Source organism: Portunus trituberculatus, chromosome 17 (assembly GCF_017591435.1).
Source record: "Portunus trituberculatus isolate SZX2019 chromosome 17, ASM1759143v1, whole genome shotgun sequence".
NCBI lineage: Eukaryota > Metazoa > Arthropoda > Malacostraca > Decapoda > Portunidae > Portunus > Portunus trituberculatus.
This window is the reverse complement of record NC_059271.1, coordinates 31,532,525-31,552,524: the sequence shown is the minus strand read 5'-3', so window position 1 is coordinate 31,552,524 and position 20,000 is coordinate 31,532,525. Positions and strand designations below refer to the sequence as shown.

At 40.7% G+C, this 20,000-nt stretch overlaps 1 protein-coding gene across 5 annotated transcripts in view; it reads right to left on the bottom strand.

Moving 5' to 3' along the window:
- Positions 1–20,000, bottom strand: part of LOC123504716 (protogenin B-like) — a 283,603-nt gene that overhangs the window by 21,067 nt on the left and 242,536 nt on the right. For all 5 annotated transcript variants that reach the window (XM_045255461.1, XM_045255462.1, XM_045255459.1 and 2 more), the window contains exon 5: positions 17,327–17,417. In XM_045255461.1, coding sequence (XP_045111396.1) covers positions 17,327–17,417 — 91 coding nt within the window. The remainder of the gene's footprint in view (positions 1–17,326; positions 17,418–20,000) is intronic.

The following is a 20,000-nucleotide window of genomic DNA, read 5'->3' as shown; positions in this document are numbered from 1 at the left end:
AACTTTGAGAGAAACTGTCGAGGAAACGCACTAAATAGAATCAGCATAGTTTGAACGTGGAATGTGGAGGAATGGAAACAAGAGATAAAGCAAAGAGAAGGCAACAACTAAAACATTGGAGCATCATGGCACTTTTACTTTTTTCCATATTTGATCTTCACATCGTCCCTCCCTCATCTGGCACACATTGAGAGCAGTTTCATAGATACAGAAACTAACAAATACAAAATACAGACTCATGTGTAAAATAACTTGAATACAACAATTGAGATAACAGATATGGGCATGAAAATTGTTGTTCTAGTCTTTCAGTGAAGTAAATCGATGGCTATTGATTTTCCATGGTTTCATAGGAAGGGCAAGTAAGAACAGTCTCATCTTGTGGCAATCAGTGCGAAGTAATAGGGAAAGATATGTGGATATACTGGACTGTTTATTTTGAACTTCCATTTGAGTTGAGAGACTGGTGGGCCGTGAACCGATGTGGACTCTAACAACGAACAACCCTGAGATCTCTTGAACTGCAGTAGTTGTACGAGTCATTACGTGTGTTATCGCACAATAATGAATAGTACTTGGGTAACGTGACATGTTCATTTCCGCTGTGTTAGTGCATTGCTTTAATCTTAGTTGTCCGACGTAGTGAAAATCTCTCCGATATAAATTTTGTATATAAATTGTTAGATCAGAGCACATCACAAGAAAACAAGAAAAAAAAGAAAGAAAACGATGACTACAATGCATATAAGTCAGGCATATTACGTGATTTCACTAAAAAGATCATTATGTTAAAATTCTTGAGAGTTCTTGAGTCTTAACTCCCTTCAGTACTAGGACACATTTTTACCTTGAGATTTGTGTACGATTAGACCATTTTATTGATATTAGGAGAGCTCTATGGAGGTCAAAAGATTAATGACCACAGTCTTCACTACTTTAATCCCAACATAAGTTTCTGGAACTGTATAAATTCATCAAACAGTAAGCAGAATGAATATGAAAACGCGTCAAGGTACAGAAGGGGTTAAGAACGCTAATGGCATTACGTGTGCACATTCATAACAAAACATCAAGAAAATAGAAGCACGCGATACAATGGATACACAGACATTACGGGCATATGTGGCAATGAACAAAAAAAAGCAACACAACAAGTATACCCATTACCTAATCCATTAAGTATCCATCCATGGCACAAGTACGGATGGGAATCTTTATTTGTTGATATTTCATTCAGCAACATTTCATAAGCCTCGTTTTCTTTTCTTCTCACCAGTCTCCTTTCAGTCTGAGCGGCCTGGTGTGGGACAAGGACTACAGGATCGTTGGGAATGTCGAGAGAGGGAAGAAAGAAAAAGGATGTGGGGGAGGCAGGGGGTCAAATATCGATCTGGACTGCGATGGTGACTCAAGCTCAGTTCATTATCCTTTATATCTCTGGGGTCGACAGAGTGGCAGAGCAAGGAAAAAGTATCTCTCTCTCTCTCTCTCTCTCTCTCTCTCTCTCTCAATAACATATGGTCTTAACTCTCAGCACAACGACGAGGAAGCACGGAAGGGCAAAATAAAGCTTAGATTTATATGCCATATGTTTTGTTTGCAATTAAAGACATACTTTATCTTCTGTAGATTCCGAACCATCAAGAAAATCAGTAGCTATCTGCAGTGGATAAAATTCCCAGGTACATGATCTTGCCTCGAATATTCTTCCTGTCTTGAATCTTATACACTGAAACGACGTATGGTCAAAGATATGGTCTCACTGGGAAACCGACACAGTTTTTTGCTTCACTGTCTTAATTTAACACCAACCTAAATTCCACTCATGAATATTTCTCCTTGAAATTTTCAGCTAGAATAATTTCTCCCATAATAAACTCCTTTAACCAAATCTACGTAGAGAAACAGAACCAAACTAAAAACCTACAATAACTTAAAGATTCATGAATGAGAAAGCAAGGAGAGCTACAAGAATCGGTCATGCCAACACGTGATAGGCCCTGTACTGTTTTGGAGGAAATATCGTAAGAGAAATGTTCGTGGAGACCAATTTGCAACGAAAGAACCAATATGACATCCGAAATGCAAAATGATATTACGTGTACGCTAGTATTTCAGGAAAACTGTCTTAAAAGAATAGCCCTGTTAATTGTATAGATGAGATGTGAAATAACGTTTACACTCACACCAATCAGCGCAACTGTATGGGGCAGGTGGATATCGCCGCAGACACCTGCAGAATTCATGCTTTCAGAATATTAAGCAAGTGTGCTCGAGTCTAAAAAAAGTGAATAGGTGAAAATTACACACAGCAAAACATTTCCATCATACATTTGCAAGACATTCATACACGAGAGAGAGAGAGAGAGAGAGAGAGAGAGAGAGAGAGAGAGAGAGAGAGAGAGAGAGAGAGAGAGAGAGAGAGAGAGAGAGAGAGAGAGAGAGAGAGAGAGAGAGAGAGAGAGAGAGAGAATATATGTTGCCTGGATCTGCTGGTGGAGGCGTATCTTCATTACCATCCTGCAATTTTTAAAGAATTATATATATCTGTAAGATACCGAGTTTTGCTTCCTACACATTCATTACATCCACACACACACACACACACACACACACACACACACACACACACACACAAGAAGAATCTGATACACTACAATCATACTATTACTACTGGTGCAAATAATAACAATGGTGATGATGATGAAGATGACAATGATAATGATAATGACATTGAAAATAATAATACTAATAATACTATTACCATTAATAAAAATATAATAATAATAATAATAATAATAATAATAATGATAATAGTAATAACAGTAGCAGTAGTAGTAGTAGTAGTAGTAGTAGTAGTAGTAGTAGTAGTAGTAGCAGTAGTAGTAGTAGTAGTAGTAATAATAATAATAATAATAATAATAATAATAATAATAATAATAATAATAATAATAATAATAATAATAATAAAATAATAATAATAATGAAAATAATGATAACAATAACAATAATAAAAACATCAACAACAACAACAAATCAAGAACAAGAAAAGCAATCTCACTATCTGCTTGTAGATTCAACGAGTTCATTAATCTTTTATCGCTGGTTTACGAACAACTTCCTGGGTTGTAAGAAGAATGATGAACGAATGAAGCAGAGCATGGAGCAGGTGCAATTTCTGGCCACTTGACGGGATATTCTCACGCCTCATGGTCTCTCATCTCAGTCAAAGGCTTAAATTTGCTTTGAACATTTTAGCGCTATGGAATTATCCTTTGGTGTTACTTATAGCAGGATGATAAATATAGTTTGAATGAACTGAGAGAGAAAAGAAAATGTAAAGAAATAATACAGTATTCTTTGAGTTATTACATGATCTAGTTACCCTTTTACAAAATTAAGTATCTTTATAGTTGTGGGTGTTATGGAAAAATGAATATCAAGGAGTAATGTTGAGCCTTCCAGCCTAATTTTATCAATCTTTCTTCAACTTTATCCACTACAGTGCCAGGACGTGTTTTCATATTCATTCTGTTTACAACATATTTGATGATTTTATACAGCTTCAGAAACCCATGTCGGGGATTAAAATACTGAAAAATCTGGTCATTAATCTTCTGACCTCCATAAATCATTCCTAATGTCAATAAAATGGTCTAATTGTACACAAATCTCAAGATAAATATGTATTCCAGTATTGAAGTGGTTAACAAAGAAGTATTTCATTCAAAACTAACGTGGACTGGCAATTTTGTTTGTTTTAATATGATTGCATTAGTCAATTCTTCATTACCTAACACACCCTTCTTGCATCACCTTATCATAAATTAATAAAAAATGTGTAATGCATTGAAGAAAACTGGTCTAAGAAGGGCAGGTGGATAGGAGAATAAAAATGCAATGTGCCAGGTTTTTATTGCTAGGAATCTGAATAAAATACTGCTATATGAGAATGGGAAAATAAAGTTAAGAAGGAAATTATAATGTTTGAAGGTAGTATGTGTGTGTGTGTGTGTGTGTGTGTGTGTGTGTGTGTGTGTGTGTGTGTGTGTGTGTGTGTGTGTGTGTGTGTGTGTGTGTGTGTGTGTGTGTGTGTGTGTGTGTGTGTGTGTGCATGGGAAAATTTTATAATTCTCAAAACTCAGCTACACAAGTTACATTATTGGTGAATTTGATGGAACAAACATTTATGGCGAGATATTTCATATCATTAATAGGTTGTAGTAGTAGTAGTAGTAGTAGTAGTAGTAGTAGTAGTAGTAGTAGTAGTAGTAGTAGTAGTAGTAGTAGTAGTAGTAGCAGTAGTAGTAGTAGTCTTACATTTGTAGTGTAAGTTATTGGTGAGTTTTCACGAGTATTTCCATGAGTCTATTAGTGATATTAATTTGACAAGGATTCTGCATCTCTTGTTATTCCTATATTGCATGAAAATACTCTCGAAAATGGAATATTGTGTTTAAAATACGCAGCTTTATATAAAACTCGCACAGCAATAGTCAATCAGCCGCAGGAAAGAAAAATCCAATAACCCATCCATGCTCCTACACCCATGCTCTCACGCAGACACCCACATCACCATTTTCTCTCATTGTTACAGCACCAGAATGAAAAAAAGAAAAAATTACATTACATTCTACACATAAATACAGGACAAAACTTGTACTATTGCTGCATAACTCCAGTGTTTGTATGGAAGATCTGTATTTGAAGACTGAACAGGAAAGAAGAATAACACAAGTAATACACAAACAAGCAAACAAATCGACGAAAGAAAGACAGAGACGGAAAAATAGACAGGAAGATAGACAGAAACAGTGATATAGTGTTTGTAGACATGCATTGTAAAACTCGTCGGTTCCACGAAGCCTTTGTGGAAATGAATTTAGTGTCGCAGTTTTTAGAGAAGCAGCAAACATGCCAACCGGGGAGACGGACAGCGCGGCGCCGGTGAGCCGTCACCAGTAAGTGTCGTGACCGAGACAAGCTCGTACGACCAGTCACGTTCCCTACAGTTTTGTGATATTTCATTAAATAAAGATCAAAGATACAGGATATCTACAATATTTTTGTCGGGTTCATTGCACACATTCTCACTCACGATTCTAGATCCCTCCCCAAAACAATAAAAGTTTCAAAGTTGTCGCGGTCAGACCCACAACTTAAATATTAGTCATGTAGGCTCATACATAATAGATGCTCGCAAAACTTTGCTTTTCACGCAGCACGGGCTCTTCCACCATTCTGAGATTAGTATTGCCTGGGGAAGAAAACGAAGGGAAAGGGACAAAACACAACGCAGAATAAAAACAAATCAAAACAGGAATTAATCAACACGTGTAACTAAGAAAACATTATTCTTCAACAAAAGTTATTGAATAAGATGAGACCTTCAGTAAAATACTGTGAACCAACAACATAAAAGAAAAAAAAAATGATGAAGGACTCGAAGGACGTATGAAAGATTCGCGGCTATCAAGGATTAGTCACAAGTGAAAGGCATTAAAAAAAAAAGAAGTGATGTTGACATACGAGGGAGACGATAGACGCCAGTGTAGAAACTAGAACATGACTCGATGAGCAGGGACAGCTATAGTTGTGTGTGTGTGTGTGTGTGTGTGTGTGTGTGTGTGTGTGTGTGTGTGTGTGTGTGTGTGTGTGGATAATAACAGCGGATGTGGTCTGGCATGAGATATAGTTTTCTCAGCAGCGACGGAGCAGCGACAAGTCGGGCGGAGGCATCGTGGGCGTTGGAAAAAACCTCGACGAATCATATTAACACTTACACTGCAAACACTACAAGCTTGCCAAACAATCTCAGCACTTTAACAAAAATTCCAGAGGGCAAGAAGGTATTTACTCTCACTGCAGGACTGGATACGAAGAGTGAACCGCAGTGTTGGCGTAGATGTGATATAGCTGACATTGTAAGCGTGGGGATGGGCGAATGATCAAGCGGCTGCGTATTGATCATGCGGGGGAGTGGTACGCAAAGCTTGACACGAGTTGACATCCTATCTATATATTGTACGTACTGCACGCCACGCCTGATCCTCTCTTCCCCACGCATACGTTATCCGCTGCCGTTACCTCCATCTGCTTATGACCGAATACTTAATGAACAGTATGCACGCCTAAATTGGCTGTGTGTGTGTGTGTGTGTGTGTAAAGGGCGGGGAGGACAAATGGACAGAGAGGAAAATAATGGGGAAGTAAAAAGAGAACAATGAAGAAAGAAAAAGAAAGGAAAAAAGGAAGGAAGGGAAGATGGAGAGATGTAGAAAATGTGAATGCATGTGTGCGTGTGTGTTACAAATGTAGTCCTCACTTCACGCCGAGTAGCTACCATTGAAAAGCCGCGCGTGACCCACGGCAAAAGTAATGACAGAGGCCGCAAGACTGCACTCTCTGCACCGCCGCCATCACTATAATAATGGTGTACCATCAGAGGTAATCACACATCCTCTCCAGGACTCCTCTGTACTCATCGCTCATTCAGCTTATTCGCCGCTCTGCTCCTACCACTGAATTTGATCTTTTTCTTTTCCTTTATTATTACTGTACAAATAACATTCTTCGCCGACTTGTTGTACACCGCAGGACAGATGGAGGGGAGTATTGTCTTATATGAATCAATGTATCTAATCATTTACCTCAACTGCGTCAGTGAAAGCCGATAAATAAAAGTTGCGTTTCTTTTTGCCACGACAACTAGCACCTTCTCTTGTCCCACAGACTACCTACATGTTTGCGTGGCACATCTTTAGCAAGAAATAAAACTAATCTTAAAGGAATGGCAAAAAAATAAAAAATAAAATAAAAACAGCGTTGTGCGTGCGATTATCTCCCCTGCTATTACTGCATCATGAATCACGAGACTTACACACACATGATGAAGAGGAAACAACTGAAGAAAGAAAAAGAATAATAAGGGAAAACAAATAGCAGTTCTGTCCACCTCCATTTGTTTCTTCTCTGTCTCTATTTTGCGGGTTTCCTCACGAGCTCCTCTCCATGCACTGGGAATGACCAGGTGTTCATGAAACGACGCACGAACATTCTACTTCACTTTTACCATAATACAAACTAAAGGAGATAATTATATGTTGCCGTTTGAGTCTTGAGTGGAAACAATTTTTGGTTTTCAAAGTGTTCTTTTTTTAACTAGATAAGAGGCCAAATATGGTACTCTATGATATAACACCTGTGATTATTCTTGTTTCTCACACAAAGAAACATTCAGGGAGTCAAATGATCCTTGGGGTAAAATACACACCTGACACACTGAGTAATCTTAACAGGAAAAAACCTTTTAATCTTTTAGAGGATTACATGTTGACTACAAGCTGTCTACTATCACTGATCAACAGGAAACAGTAAATAATTTCCGTGACTGCTACATAAGAGGTTGCTTCCTGAAGAGTTTTTGTCTATTTTCTCATGCTACTAAGAAGAATAGACGTGAAAATAAGATCCAGTCAAAGCAAACAACATTTCAAGAGATAACAAGAATTTCTGTCTTCACCACCACTGTTAGTAATATCATCTTAAGGACTACCGAATACCGCAAGTTATTTTAGCCCTCGGAAGATTTCAACAATAAGATTTCCTTAGAACAATTCTCTTCTACGCAGCAATGATAGGCCGAAGTGGAACAGAGTGCTTAGACCTATCACTGCTGCATATAATAGCGTCTCATATAGACTTGCTTATTTTTCCTATTTATTTCCCGATGGGTGTGGACGGCTAGGTTAGGTTGGAGAGAGAATTATGAGGAGGAATGATTCTAGTTGGAATTTTCTTGCAGGACACTTCGTGGTCAGAATTTGATTGAGAGAAATTTACATAAAGACCACCACCAAAAGTTGCCAAAGTTTAAGCCTTGATGAACAATTTTGGCTCCATCGTGTTCTGCACTTTGATATCCATACGAATGCAAGTTGCTGGTGGCTTGACTCGAATGTCACTTTTTCTTTATCATTTTTCTAACCGGGAACAATGTAAGTTGCACGTATTCCAGAACAAAAATATGAAAGTTCAATGAATTAACGCATAAAGACGACATTTATTATTTTTTCCTCTTATATACCTCTCGGACCATCCTTTCCTCTTCACCACAAATTTATCTTTTCTCTGTGTCACATCTTTTTACTTCCACAACTACCTCACTCCCTTCATCACTCAGCTTTGTACGTGTTCTCTGCAATTAGCTCTTCCGTTGTACAACACCCTAGTTGCCAACACGCCTTTTCTCGCCAGCAACGACAAACATACAGGACTTGAATCGTTGTGAATTTGGTATTCCACATGCCACAGGAAGCGCCGGCAAGAGTTTAGTGTTCCTCCAAGCACTGGGGTGACGATGAGGAGGTGCAGGGAATTAAAAAGAAAATGATTTAAAGGTACATGGTGGAACTTCTCTCCTTGTCTCCCATTCTCCTACTTATCTCCTTTGCAGTGGAGATGAGTGGAAAGAAGCTTGGTGGCTGAAATGGAATAGGATAAAGAGGAGGAAGAGGAGCAAGAAGAGGAGGAGGAGGAGGAGGAGGAGGAGGAGGAGAAGGAAGAGGAGGAGAAGGAGGAGGAGGAGGAGGAGGAGGAGGAGGAGGAGGAGGAGGAGGAGGAAGAGGAGGAGAAGGTGGTGGTGGAAGTAGCGGAGGGAAAAGAGATTACAGAAGTTTATAAGATCCTTGGAAACACCAAGAAACCTACTGATTCTTACAAAGCTATTTGACTTTATTGACACAGCTAACTTGACTCAAGAAAAGAATGAACAATATTTACAACAAAAATCTTCACTTTACCGGCTTATCTCACAGGAAAAGAAAAATCAGCCGAGAAGAAAAATATGTAAAAATGTTAACTAAATTTCCTGATATTTGTGTTTTAAAAAGATCATCTACAACTTAGACAAGAAAAGAATATTTGTTTAGCGCGCTGGAAATATGCAGTGAAGCAGGAAACAAATACAGGTATACGTATTGTAGCAAAACGAGTCTTATAAACTTATTCTCCACCTTTCCGTATCATTCTGTTCTCTAAATACATGTTAATAGCATAGAATAAGGACATAACAGTGAGAAAGTTGTGCGCTGTACCAGTGTGGCTAGAGAAGTGGTGAAGATGTAAGCTCATTTGTTTGGAAAAAGGATACGTAAACCTTCAGAGGATGAAAGCCAGGATATGAGATCGCTCTACAGAAAGCGGAAACTGATTAAGCTAACGGAACACATTATCTGGGATCATGAAAATGCACAAAAAATGTAAAGTCATGCACATGAGGGAAAGATATCATATGTTATGTTTCAATATCTATAACTTATATCAAAATCAATGCTTATCGTTTTAAGCATCTAATACCAAAAATTTACGATTATTTGAAAAGTAGGGAAATGACTAATGAAAAAGGGAAAACAGGGAGTCTTTCTGTCCTTTACTGAGTCATTAACTCTTTCAGTACTGGGACGCATTTTTAACATGAGTTTTGTGTACGATTAGACGATTTTATTGACATTAGGAAGGGTCTATGGAGGTCAGAAGAGTAATGGCCACAGTCTCCACTATTCTAATCCCCACATAAGTTTCTGTATAAAATCACCAAATATTAAGCAGAATGAATATGAAACTGAAGGGCATAATGAGCTTTAACAGAATACTGGATAACTTGATGGATAAATATAAAAGGTGAAAACAGCCTGGTACTTTCCATGAAGGTTGTGCCACATTTGGGCCCGATGGATACTTGCAAATTCCCTTATTCAATTTTTTTTCTCTTTTTTTTATGTTCTTATGAATGAAGTGAAAAAAAAAAAACGAGACAAAGCAGGAGAAAGAATGGTAGATGAAAATACATAAAAGAAAATCAGAAGAACAGAAGTACAACGCAGTAAGTTGGAAGAAAGTTAACCCCTTCAGTACCATGACGCGTTTCCATATTCATTCTGCTTTCACTATTTGCCGATTTAATACAGCTTCAGAAACTCACGTGTGGGATTAAAATAGTGAAGACTATAGCCATTAATCTTCTGACCTCTACAGACCCTTCTTAATGTCAACAAAATGGTCTAACAGTACACAAATTCCAAGGTAAAAATGTGCCCCAGTATTGAAGGGGTTAAGTACGTAACTGAGTGTAGAAGGAGGAGAGTCGTTCCTAGTAAAGCGAGCCGCCTCCAGTGTAAGTTGAGGTGATTATAGCCGCGGTTGATCTATGACAGGGAGGAAGCTATTGTGGGTTACCTGGGCATGACGTGTTACCACCACACCTGCAGCTGGCGTGACACCTCGCTTCCGGGAGACGGGGAAGGAGGAAAATACAAAGGAAAATAGAGACCGGAGGGAGGAAGAAGAGAAAGGCAGGAGGAAAGAGGAGGAGGAGGATGAGTCTGAAGGAAAACAGGAGGAGAAAGGATGAAAGATATAGGATGTTTGATTCAGGACGGGCATTGAGGTGAGTGAGCCTTTAGACTAGTGGAAAGCTTATGATGTATTCGTAAAAGTGAGAACGCTGGAGAAATAAAAGAAAATTCATGCGTGGAGGAGGAAACAATCCTCCAAATGGAAGAAATTCAATGCATACTAAAATTCAATAGAAGTCAAACGGGGGTGAAAAATAAATGTAATGAAAAGGAAAAAAGTAATTCTATAAAAGGAACACACACACACACACACACACACACACACACACACACACACACACACACACACACACACACACACACACACACACACACACACACACACACACACAGCCAGAGGATCGGGGTTCGATTCCCCGGCCGGGTGGAGATATTTGGGTGTATCTCCTTTCACGTGTAGCCCCTGTTCACCTAGCAGTGAGTAGGTACGGGATGTAAATCGAGGAGCTGTAACCTTGTTGTCCCGGTGTGTGGTGTGTGCCTGATCTCAGACCTATCCGAATATCGGAAATAATGAGCTCTGAGCTCGTTCCGTAGGGTAACGTCTGACTGTCTCGTCAGAGACTGCAGCAGATCAAACAGTGAAACACACACACACACACACACACACACACACACACACACACACACACACACACACACACACACACACACACACACACACAAGCCAGAGGACCGGGGTTCGAGTCCCCCGGCCGGGTGGAGGTATTTGGGTGTTTCCTTTCACGTGTAGCCCCTGTTCACCTAGCAGTGAGTAGATACGGGATGTAAATCGAGGAGTTGTGACCTTGTTGTCCCGGTGTGTGGTGTGTGCCTGGTCTCAAGCCTATCCGAAGATCGGAAATAATGAGCTCTGAGCTCGTTCCGTAGGGTAACGTCTGGCTGTCTCGTCACAGACTGCAGTAGATCAAACAGAAACACACACACAAAGGGTGATTGGCAAAGAAGAAAACAGGTTAGAAAAATAACACTAGATTGCCCCAGAAGAGAAAGAGAATATGAAAATAGAAGATATCTAAGATGAGACTTGAAACATGAAATATACAGATAGACATGCTAAAAAAACTAAATAAAAAAATTAAAAAAAAAAAAATCAGCCGCGAAAGGAAAAAAGAAGAGCTTAGATATGAAAAAAAAAAGAAGGCATTAACTTCATCATTACCAAGACTCGTTTTAATATTCATTCTGCTTACTATTAGGTGATTTTATACAGCTTCAGAAACTCATGTGGGGATTAAAATAGTAAAAAAAACTCTGGCCATTAATCTTCTGACCTTCATAGACCCTTCTTAATATGCATAAAATCGTCTAATCATGACCCCGAAAAAAAAACTCAAGGTAAAAATGCGTCCCAGTACTAAAGAGGTTCATGATAAAAAGGAATACCCGCTTCCGAAATTTCTATAGACAAAAATAAAACCAAGCACCATGATACAGAAGTGACAATGAGTATAAGAAAAATTGCCATCATAAAACACATGTCTAACTAGTCATTAATGATAGACAGTATTCAGCAGAAGAAGCCAAAGAAATACGGGAATGAATGCTACAAAAATGCTGCCATGAATGAAGGAGAGGAGGGAGAAGCTGGCAGTTTGTGAGGTGAGAGGCAGGGGAGAAAGTAAGAAAAAAAAAAAGAGAGCAAAAGAAACAGGTAAGGGAAGGATAGAGGAAAGAAAGCCCCGGCGTGTGGTGAGTGGCGGAGAAACATGCGACGAAGAAGCGAATAAAGAGATGAATAAATAAAAGAGAAAACGTACCACAAGACAAAAAAAAAAAAAAAAAAACTGACCATTGAGGAACATTCAATTTTGTATCGAGAAAAGAAAAATATACACGACCTCTTCCAAAACACACACACACACACACACACACACACACACACACACACACACACACACACACACACACACACACACACACACCAAACAAACAAGAGCAAACATCAAAGGAATAACCAAAAATACAATACTGAACAACGGACTCACTCTCTCTCTCTCTCTCTCTCTCTCTCTCTCTCTCTCTCTCTCTCTCTCTCTCTCTCTCTCTCTGTCTATCTCTTCAGTGTGTGTGTGTGTGTGTGTGTGTGTGTGTGTGTGTATACAAAGCTACAAAATGAGTTTAGGCTGCAGCAGATGATGAGGCAACGAGTTTGAAGGGAAAGTGGATGAACAAGGGAAACAGAAAAGGGTAGGGGAAAGAAGAGTAGACAGAGGGAACAGGAGAGGAGAGCAGGATAGCGAGGGCGAGGGAACGAGTACATATAAAGTAATAAGAACGTGAGAGGGGGAAGGACAGTGAGGCAGCAGAGGAAGAGTAAAAGGAGGAGGAGGAGGAGGAGGAGGAGGAGGAATTGAAGAGTAGGAAGGAGGAGAAGGAAGAGAAGGAAATAGAGTGAAATTAAAGTAGACAATGGAGTTTTCAGGACACACACACACACACACACACACACACACACACACACACACACACACACACACACACACACACACACACACACACGGTAGACTCAAGCTTCGAAGGGCAAATCCTCGTTAGGTTTTTGACACCGGAGATAATTAGTGTTCGCAGTAAAACAAGGTGTCCATCATAAGTCGGAACAGCTGCTATCACTAAGCGGGATGGGGGAAGCATGTGACACCTCCTCTTAGTGTGGCAGCGACGGGATCAGTGTGCTAATCTAATAGGATTGTAAAGACGTGAGTGCGTGTGGTATTAAACTGCATTTGTGTTCTTATGTCTGTCTATCTGTCTCTCGCTAGGCAATATAATAATGACCTGGACCCCTTGTAACACTTGCTGAGTAATTCAGTAGCAGCAACAGCAGTAATAGAACCAACAGCAATAGCAGCAGCAGCAGTAGTAGTAGTAGTAGTAGTAGTAGTAGTAGTAGTAGTAGGTAGTGGTAGTGGTAGTAGTAGTAGTGGTGGTAGTGGTGGTGGTGGTGGCAGCAGCAGTGGTGGCAGTAGTAGTAGTGGTAGTAGTAGTAGTAGTAGTAGTAGTAGTAGTAGTAGTAGTAGTAGTAGTAGTAGTAGTAGCAAGAGTAGTAGTAGCGAGAGTAGTAATAGTAATAGTTGTACATAGTAGTAGTAATAGTTGTAGTAATAGTAATAGTTGTAGTGGTAGTAATAGTAGTTGTAGTAGTAACAGTATAATAGTAATAGTAAAGGTATTGTTGTTACGGTCTTAATGCTATAAGAAGCAGGAATTGTATTAGAGGTAATTACATCAGGAGCAACATTACTTATTTTCATTGGTGAGATCGTGTTGGTGATGCTGGTGGTGGGAGTAGTAGTAGGGGGAAGAGCAGAAGGAGGAGAAGGAGTAAGGGTAGGAGGAGGATTATAGGGCAGGAGGTGGAGATGCAGAAACAGTAGGAGGATTACGTATACAGACAGACAGGCACACTCACTCACACACACACACAGCTCAGTGGTTAGAGCGGTGGCTTCACAAGCCAGATGACCGGGGTTCGATTCCCCGGCCGGGTGGAGATATTTGGGAGTGTCTCCTTTCACGTGTAGCCCCTGTTCACCTAGCAGTGAGTAGGTACGGGATGTAAATCGAGGAGTTGTGACCTTGTTGTCTCGGTGTGTGGTGTGTGCCTGGTCTCAAGCCTATCCGAAGATCGGAAATATGAGCTCTGAGCTCATTCCGTAGGGTAACGTCTGGCTGTCTCGTCAGAGACTGCAGCAAATCAAATAGTGACACACACACACACACACACATCAGGTGAATAAGCTTCTCGTAGCACATTGATACTTGAAGGCGACATACCAGTACTCTCACGCACATTGATCTGTTTAGTACCTCACATGCCGGGAGCTGCTCGCGGTAAGTTGCTCTTTACATTCCTACAAACTCATGTAGCTGCTCTCAGTTTTCAGTACAGGTAAAAATGTCTTAATCTTACCTCTGCGTACACAATTTTTACTAGGTTTAATGGAAGTTAGTGGTCTTAAGAAGCGTTTATACATAAGTACTTAGGAAAATTAAGGGGATCTGTTAGAAGTCAGGTCTATTCGTAGCAATCGAGTTATGAAACGGTTTATATATTTCCATCTATCACCTTCATCCGTCAAGTCTCCTAATGACTATAGCGAAACCAAAATGTACTGACCCATAAAGTGAGGCCGATAATCCCTACGACACTGCCATATATTACTCATTACTTCAAAGAAAACAGTAACAATTCTTCGTTAGATGAAGAACTGTCACTCTGTTTTCCTTGTAGTAATTAGTGATATATGGCTATGTTGTAGGGATTATCGGCCTCACTTTATGGGTCAGTACATTTTGGTTTTACTATAATAACTAACAGCCTTATTACTCAATCCATTCCATTCGTCTACATTCCACGTGACTCTAGCGACAGATTAACAGTAAACATGCATCACCGAATGGAAGCAAAAATACCAACGACATCCCGACGAATCATCTCCGTTAGCTGTGGCAGTAAGTAGTCTTGATGGAGGCCTGAGGCGTTCACTAATAAGAGCTGTAGCACACAACACAAGAGAGCACACCTGGTCTCGGTATCTCTACACGTGTCGCCGGTATTATCTCCACCATCACTACTGCCGCCGCTCACTCTAGTTATCGGCAGAATCACACTGAGTCCCTTACGTTATTTATTTAAACGCCTCTAGTATCACGAATAATTTCCACGTCTATTTTTAGCTTTGGCACTATCACTGGTACCATCACAACCCTTGACGGTTATAAGTAATAAAACATAGATAGCTTATCAACCGAAACTTCGCGATTACGATCATTTATCACGTAACATGTTCGTTCTTTATTAAATATAAAGAAAAGGAAGAAAATTAAATCTGCAACATACATTACAAAGAAAACCAACGGCAAACAAGAAATTGAGGTACATGGGAAAGCAAAGACAAAGCCAATGACAAACAAAGGAGGACAATGAATGACTACGCGTGTGAAGAGGTACGCAAGAGTGACGCAACGTGTGTGTGTGTGTGTGTGTGTGTGTGTGTGTGTGTGTGTGTGTGTGTGTGTGTGTGTGTGTGTGTGTGTGTGTGTGTGTGTGTGTGTGTGTGTGTGTGTGTGTGTGTGTAGAGGTGGAGGGATTGAAATTCAGTGCTCTTGAGGATCGCATACTGTCACTCCCCCTAAAAGAGATTAGAGCTAATATAAACTGTTTAGAATCCTCATCTCTCTCTCTCTCTCTCTCTCTCTCTCTCTCTCTCTCTCTCTCTCTCTCATCGCTGCTGTCGGTGAAGTAAAAAATCGGAAGTGAATGGATAAAACTGACAAGTGGCGGGCGAGGGTGATATTCATTGAGTGGGGTATATGTGTGTGTGTGTGTGTGTGTGTGTGTGTGTGTGTGTGTGTGTGTGTGTGTGTGTGTGTGTGTGTGTGTGTGTGTGTGTGTGTGTGTGTGTGTGTGTGTGTGTTTAAATATGCAGGTAAAAGCTAGGAAACAAAAAGCAATGTACCATGGAAATGATGTTAATGATGATGATGATGATGGTGATGATGATGATAATAATGATGATGATGAGGATGAGGATGATGATGATAATAATAATAATGAGGATGATGACGACGACGATGATGATGATGATGATGATGATGATAATGGTGGTATGTAATAGACTTATTACATCTGAGAACAGGAACCAGACTTCGACAGGCACGTGAGAAGGTTACTCTTATCAACTCATGTTTGGCCGCGTCCTTCCGGATTTACTCACCCGTTAGCGCCAACACGTTCCTATCAGAGTTAATTAGTGTGTAGTTTGAACGGATGTTGTGTGCATCCTAATAAGACAAGTTCTGTGGGTTGGCTTGTGCCTCGGTGAACATTTTTTTTTCAATAAGAGGGAGGGTTAAGAACGTGTCCGAATTGCGAAATGTAAAAGTATTCTGTGTGCAGGAAAAGACCTCTCACACAGACAAACACACACAGACACACAGACACACACACACACACACACACACACACACACACACACACACACACACACACACACACACATTTGAGAAACAATAGCAATGAACCTAAATTGTACTGTGTCATCTGAAGAGGTCATGTCATTACTATCATTTCCTCATAAGGCAGAAACAGCCTAACTTGTGCATAGCGGGGAGTGGAGGTTGCAGACCGCGAGGAGCAGCTCCACTCAGCAGTCAGTGCTCACCCGGAGTGACAAGGCGAGACGGAGCAAGCTGCAATTAGTCACTTGAAAGAATGAAATTCCCTTGTATCATTATCCCTGCGGGAGGCGCCTGCCTGCACGCGGATTATTTCCCACTAATTCAAGCCGCGGGAAGCGAAAAACTGTGCAGTCATTATTACTGCGGTGGCGAGAAAGGCGGCTCCATGATACCCTCGATGTCCTACAATCTCAAAGAAATTGTTGTTTTATACACTCAGCGTTGGTAACCCTTCGTGTCTCCGAGCAATGGCACGGCAAAAGAAAAGCAAGTAATGAGTGGTGACGCAGCTCTCGTCAATGTGTTGCTTGAAGATTGCTGGTTCACCATTAGGCGCTGTAAGCAAACTTGACATCAGCAGTAAGCCTCAGTCTTTACCGCATAAAGACAGCTTCGGGCTACTACATCGGATAATAAAGATTCATAAAACATAATAGCCTATCAATGATATGAGCAGCTAATTTTCCCTGTCAGCGGTACAAACTTCTTGGCACCCAGACAAAGTAGTTTAATGTTCTACCTCCTTTCCTTCACCTGCTTCTTAATATATACGCTTCTACGTTTCTAAGGCCGAGCAGCGGCAATACATGAAGAAGCATGAGAATCTGATGTGCTTCTAACATCTGAAGTAGTCTTGTTCAACAAAGAATGATTTATTGTTTTGACGGGGTGGAGGAAAACAACCCTTTTGACGTGTTCTTTATAAAAAATAAAAATCCTAAACTTACCTGCAAACAGCAAGTAAGCGAAGGCGGAGGTGACGCTGTAGTTGCCTGCTGTGAGGATGCAGCGGTAGATTTCCCGGTCATCCTCCTCCACCTGGAAGAATATTTCCATCAATATATGAAAGAAGTAAATATGTGTAAATGAGGGGCGATAATGTCCCCCCCTCCCCAAAACACACACACACACACACACACACACACACACACACACACACACACACACACACACACACACACACACACACACACACACACACACATACACACACACACACACACACACACACACACACACACACACAAACATACACTCACACAGAAAAAGATACTCCAATTTTTGACACAATTTACCCCATATAAACGAAGAGAAAAATAACCACAGCGTTCCAATTTCCCGTGGGTATCAAAATAATTAGATATCGTGAACTTTTGCAGCAGAATTGTGTGGAAAACCTGGTGAACAATTCTGTGTTCGGAAAACATGTGACATCAGCTGTATTTTGTTAGTAACCGTGTAATCAAACGTCCATCAGAGCTACTCGTATGAAGCAAGCGGGAGAATCAGGTGACACGTTCAAGATTGTGAAGCGGAAGGGAGGTTAGTGAGAATGGAGAATAAAGAAAGAAAAGAAAAAAAGAAAAGGAAAAGAGAAAAAAATATATAATAAAAACAACTGCTTTCATTTAAATTCTTCTCAGATAACATAATTAAAAAAAAGTTTTATAGTTCTCCATTATCTTTCGGTTATATCTAATAAGGAGAGCTTATCAACAATGGATTTCTATGGCCTAAGTTGTTTATTATTCTGTTTATTTTTTTTATCATTAGTGTTCCTTCGCGTAATATGTTTATAGTATATGAGCGTGAATGGAGTTTTTTTCCTTTACCTATAAAATCGAGGTACATCAGACACTTAAAAGACACCTTCAAAGATCAACAAAGCGAGAGAGAGAGAGAGAGAGAGAGAGAGAGAGAGAGAGAGAGAGAGAGAGAGAGAGTGTGTGTGTGTAATTCACTGTAATTCACTGTTTGATCTGCTGCAGTCTCTGACGAGACAGCCAGACGTTACCCTACGGAACGAGCTCAGAGCTCATTATTTCCGATCTTGGGATAGGTCTGAGACCAGGCACACACCACACACCGGGACAACAAGGTCACAACTCCTCGATTTACATCCCGTACCTACTCACTGCTAGGTGAACAGGGGCTACACGTGAAAGGAGACACACCCAAATATCTCCACCCGGCCGGGGAATCGAACCCCGGTCATCTGGCTTGTGAAGCCAGCGCTCTAACCACTGAGCTACCGGGCCGTGTCAGAGGTGTGTGTGTGTGTGTGTGTGTGTGTGTGTGTGTGTGTGTGTGTGTGTGTGTGTGTGTGCGCGCGCGCGCATAAGTGTGTGCCTGCAAGTGAGCAGAGAAACCCCTTCATAAGTTTTTGCACGTGCTTTCCTTCAGTGACAGCGAGGTCATCAGATACACGGGGGCAGGTCAGCGGTCTTCCCTTCGCTGCCAAACGACCGGAAACAAACACGAGGCAGTGGACATAGATAAGATGTAGCGAATCAAGCCGGGGACATCAATTAGCAGCATTACGATAAGCTGTGTTCATTTAGCATTCCTCTTTTTCTTTACCTCTAAGCGAAAACAGCATCTGTGTAGCTTCTGTGCAGGGATGACGAAGGGAAGACAAGGCCATGAGAGAACACTAAAGTCAGCCATAATTATCTAGGAAGGAATTCACAGATACGTACGGCCTTAAGAATCTGTTCACGTCAGTGTTATGACACCCTCATCGACTGCTAATGCGCAATCAACTCTAATTATATTCGTGTGATTTTATATCCAGTATGCAGTACTACTAGATAAAGCCATCACCATGCAGCTCTCCATGACTATTAAGAAACGAAGCAGGAGGAAAATTTGTACCAAGAATGTTTCTGGCATCCTGTGTTACCAAACCTCTGACGGAGCAACAGCACACACACACACACACACACGCGCCCGGTAGCTCAGTGGTTAGAGCGCTGGCTTCACAAGCCAGAGGACCGGGGTTCGATTCCCCGGCCGGGTGGAGATATTTGGGTGTCTCTCCTTTCACGTGTAGCCCCTGTTCACCTAGCAGTGAGTAGGTACGGGATGTAAATCGAGGAGTTGTGACCTTGTTGTCCCGGTGTGTGGTGTGTGCCTGGTCTCAGGCCTATCCGAAGATCGGAAATAATGAGCTCTGAGCTCGTTCCGTAGGATAACGCCTGGCTGTCTCGTCAGAGACTGCAGCAGATCAAACAGTGAAATGCACACACACACACACACACACACACACACACACACACACACACACACACACACACACACACACACACACACACAGACATTTTTATACGGGCATCTTTAGAAGCACCAAAAACGATAATAATAGTTTCAGATACGCTGCTCATAAATGAGAAGAGAGTATACAGTATCTAAACATTTACTAATTCAATCCTTGGAATTAAAAGAAACACAAGACAACTGAAAAACAACCAAGAAACATTCCGTGTAAGGCAACTCTTACTGTTCTACATCAAACAATTAGATTGGAAGTAATGCATTTTGTGGCACGACTTGACTATTGCCACTCTCTCCAGGTCGAAAATCGAAAACTTCCGCCAAGAAAACTGTGTGTATGGAAAGAGT